Source organism: Alligator sinensis, unplaced genomic scaffold, assembly GCF_000455745.1.
Source record: "Alligator sinensis unplaced genomic scaffold, ASM45574v1 scaffold574_1, whole genome shotgun sequence".
Taxonomy (NCBI): domain Eukaryota; kingdom Metazoa; phylum Chordata; order Crocodylia; family Alligatoridae; genus Alligator; species Alligator sinensis.
In genome coordinates, this window is record NW_005842106.1 from 878,169 (window position 1) to 882,652 (window position 4,484).

At 41.2% G+C, this 4,484-nt stretch overlaps 1 protein-coding gene across 1 annotated transcript in view; it reads left to right on the forward strand.

The window, feature by feature from the left end:
• Window positions 1–1,328, forward strand: part of SPAM1 (sperm adhesion molecule 1) — an 8,905-nt gene extending 7,577 nt beyond the window's left edge. The window contains exon 4 of the mRNA XM_025205168.1: window positions 666–1,328. Coding sequence (XP_025060953.1) covers window positions 666–1,325 — 660 coding nt within the window. The 3' untranslated portion in view covers window positions 1,326–1,328. The remainder of the gene's footprint in view (window positions 1–665) is intronic.
• Window positions 1,329–4,484: the final 3,156 nt, after the last annotated feature.

Sequence of the window (4,484 nt, forward strand, 5' to 3'; positions counted from 1 at the left end):
AACACGGGCTCTATGGGGCCAGGCCAAGCAGGTCCCCCCTCTCCCTGCTGGCACAGCCTGGGCTGGTTCCCATGAGCTGGCTCGCTCCCATTCCACTCCACCTGCTGCCACTTTTACCACTTTCCTGCCCACCACTGTGGCACCCTGGCACTACATGGTTCCTGGCTGTATAGCCAGACTCCAGGACTCAGCAGGATCCAGCCTGGCCCCAAGGATTGGGGCGATCACCCACGGTCCTCCCCTGCCTCCCTCCCCCCCACTCTTATCTTAATTTCACTCTTGGGTGAAGGGAGGTGGGAACAGTCCCATGGTCCCAGGCTAGAGGCCTCTGGTAGGCCTTGCTGCTGGGCTGCAGGGTCCTGCTGCCGGTTTCCCCTGGGCCCTACCACCCCTGACTTCCTGTCATCTTTGACAGGCAGCCAGGAGCAGAAAAATATTAATTTTCTAATTTTTTTAGGGGCCCCGTGGGCCAGATACAATGGTCTGGCAGGCTGCATTTGGCCCATGGGCCGTATTTTGCCCAATCCTGGTCTACATCATCTGTATTTTCAACTCTTCAAGAGAAATATTTTTAATTAGCCTTGACAATATTTTTGTCAAAGTCACAAAAATTTCCATATGCAATTTCTTTATAAAGCTTTAAAAATGTGTGTTTCTTTTCATAGAATACATGCAGGACTTTGAGCAGCTACCTCAGGGACACTCTGAATCCTTACATCATTAATGTAACAATGGCAGCCAAAATTTGTAGCCAGGCATTATGTAAGGACTCTGGTGCATGTGCACGGAAGAACTGGAATACCAGTGACTATCTTCATCTGAACCCAGAGAATTTTGTAATTTGGACAACAAAGGAGGGGAAATATGCTATAAAAGGGCAACCAACATTTCAGGACCTGCAGCAGCTTATAGATAAATTTGATTGTCGCTGTTATGCAGGCTACAGGTGTGAACCTAGAGTTGATGTAAATGACATCCATCACATCAGCTCTTGCATTTCGCAGGATATTTGTGTTCAAGTATCTTTAAATTCACTTGCTAATATAGAAGCCTCTGAAGGAAGGACTTTTTCCAACACAAGTATATCTTCATTTACCCCGCAGAAAAACATGAAGTTGCCAGTTCATAAGGAAATGGAAGATTTTCAACCTCCTGTTTGGAATAATGTAATTAGTGTGTCTACTGCTGGGCCCAGGAATGTCTCAACTAGCAGCAGTAATGATATCAGGACAATCACTATTCATAACCTCAATAGTTCATCTTCTGATGAAATGAGGTTGTTGAATCTAGTTTGTTTAATTTTATTTTTGAAAAAACTTATCTAAAAACCCACGGCACACCTTCTTTGAAGTGTCAGAATTAGGGATTCAGAAGTTTTAGTTCCTATAAGGGAACATTTCTAAAATATGAATATTGGAGATTTTAAAAGTGCCTAGTTCTACCCACTTTTTCTATTCCTTAAGACTTTAAATCACCTTGAATTAACGTGTTTTTTTTCTGTTTGGTTTTATAAACTTCTGTTTGTTTGTTGATATTATGGTGTCAGATATTTCAATGACAGGAAAATCAAAAATGAATATTTTGTCACTGTAATTTTGTATTTGATATATATGGTTTGGGGAAATATTTATAATATTAGATTGTATGTTTCAAGATAAGTAAGTAAAGTTCACCCCTAACTGGATTTAAATGAGTCTTGAGTTATGCGTAGCTGTGGAGCTCTGATGGGATGAATTGAATCAAATATGAATATGTAATTAGTTTTTGAGTTAAATTTGGCATCAAGGGAATGGTTAGCAGTGACCAACTTACTCAAAAATGTATCTTCCTTCTGTCCTTTTATAACATTTACAGGAGCATTGAGATATATCCAATAATTGGATTTATTGAATGACTATTTTTCTTTAAAAAAAGTATTAATTTTACCTGATGAAAGATTGCAAACCATTCATGTCAAATATTTTAGATGTGTTTGTTTATTGTGACTAGTCATAAAATCCACATAGTATTTTTATTCCCTCATTGGATGAGTTAGTCTCATATTCACAAGGATGGATTAAAGAAGTAGCTAGATCTTTGAAATTCCATGGAAAAGAGAACAGGTAGGGGTGAAGTAGGAAGTAGGATTGGGGAATTGTTAACCTTTTCTTTTCTGGGTCTCTGCTTTTGCTGAAGCATTGTTCCTAGAAAAAAAAGTGATTAACATTTAATGCTTGGGCACATACATTAAATTTAATTTTCTCTCTCAGATTCCCAGGTGACTGGTACTGGCCTGGGATGGGTATTGTTCAATGTCTTAACTAATAATTTGAAGATGGAATTGAGCTTGTACTTAGTACATTTAGAAACAAAAACAAAGTTGGATAATAGTTGTAGTGATCATTGGGTTCAAGTAAATACAGGCATACAATGAATGAGAAGAACTAAACAACAAACTTTAATTGTCAAATATTAGGCAACTTCTACAGGCCCTTTGTAACTCTAACTAGCTAAATGCTCCCTAACTGAGGAATCATCTCCTAATAGCCAACTCCCTCAGTCTCCTGTTAGGGAGCTGTAGCAAGGTGTGGGTTCCAGGGGTAGCTATAACACCCTCTGGTGACCCTTGCACTCCTCTGGCTCTAGGGTGCCCTCTCCTTGCTTTCCTGCTATGCCTTAATGTATTTGTTTGATCAAAAGGGAGGCTGTCTAAGAGTCCTACAGTGAGCCCAAGTTCTTCTGGCCACTGGCAGGTCCCTCCCAGACCCCACTGGTCTCAGTTCTGCCCCTCTTGGGCTAAGTGGGCACTCCTGACCATCCATGCCCCACAGGGTACCTGTAACATTAAGACTTCATAGACTTCATAGACATTAGGGCTGGAAGAGACCTCAGAAGATCATCGAGTCCAGCCCCCTGCCCCAGGGACAGGAAGTCAGCAAGGGTAATAGGATCCCAGCAAGATAAACATCCAAATTTCTCTTGAAGGCGTTCAAAGTAGGTGCTTGAACCACCTCTGGTGGCAAGCTATTCCAGACCTTGGGGGCTCAGACAGTAAAGTTCTTTCTTATGTCCAGCCTGAAACAGTCATGGAGGAGTTTACGCCCATTTGACCTTGTCATTCCTTGGGGTGCTCTGGTGAACAAACGTTCGCCCAGATCCTGATGAGCACCCCTCATAAACTTATAGGCAGCCATCAGATCACCCCTGAGCCTGCACTTTTCCAGGCTGAAGAGTATCATGTCTCTCAGCCTCTCATCATAAGGTCTGTTTTCCTGACCTCTGATTATACGTGTGACTGTCCTCTGGACTCTCAAGCTTCTCCACATCCTTTTTGAATTGTGGGGTCCAAAACTGGATGCAGTACTCCAGCTGCAGTCTCACCAAGGCCAAGTACAATGGGAGAATGACATCCTGGGATTTGCTTGAGAAGCATCTATGGATGCACACCAGCACAAGGACTGTTCACAGCCTCCAGTCTTCCCTATAGCCATGCCCATGCCTTGCAGGTGTAACTGTACAATCACTCCCTTTTTGGCAGCTTTGGCCTTCTTGGTCTCCACCCCTTTTCTGTAGCTGGGCCATCTAGGTTGGGCCTACTGTGCTGGACCTGGTTTCTAGGATCCCGTTTTTGTCTCAATAACTTTAGTCTTGGGGCAGAAAAAAGAAAAGAGGAAAAAAATTGAGGTCTAGAAAACATGACACATGAGGAAAGGTTGAAAGAATTCTGTAGAGGAGAATGCTGACAGCATAATTTGGTAAGTCTTCAAATACTAAAAGTGTTGTTACAGAGAGGATGGTGATTACCAATTCTCTGTTGCAGCAGGACAGGTCAAGAAGCAATGACTCTAAATTACAACAAGGGAGACTTGTGGCAGATACTAGGGAAGGGTGGTAAGTATTGAAACAGATTCCCAGATAAAGTGTAGAACCTGCTATTGGAAGTGTGTAAGTGCAGCTTGTACAACTACAGTATTTGTTTTTATCCTTTAGACAGGAATGCTTTTGTCTCATGTGTAGGAGGGTTGGAACTGGACTCAGTGGGTGTGTCTACATGAGCTGCTCACTGTGCAGTTGTTATTGAGCTGTCATTTAGTACTTGCATTTCTAAATAACTGTGTAGTAACTGGTCTTACTACACCAAGGCTATTTATTTCATATTGGGAGCAAATATTTTCAGATTTTTTTTCATGGTACAGCAAGACCTACTTCACATTAATATTATATAAATTATTAAAACAATTACAAAAAATGGCCTCCAAAGATAATGAAGGTTGAGAAGTTAAGTACTCAAAAGTTAGAGAATGTCAGAATCAAGGTTACTTCTGCATCCTTAATTTGCCCTCCTCTTTGAGGATATCCACAGTTTTTAATTATATGTTCACATTATATTAATGAGATCAATAATTTATTTTAGCTTCAACATTTGATATATGACCCATTGCCGTATTTATTGCACATTAGACCTGCTCTAAATACAGAATTATTTTTTTCCTCATGGACCATTC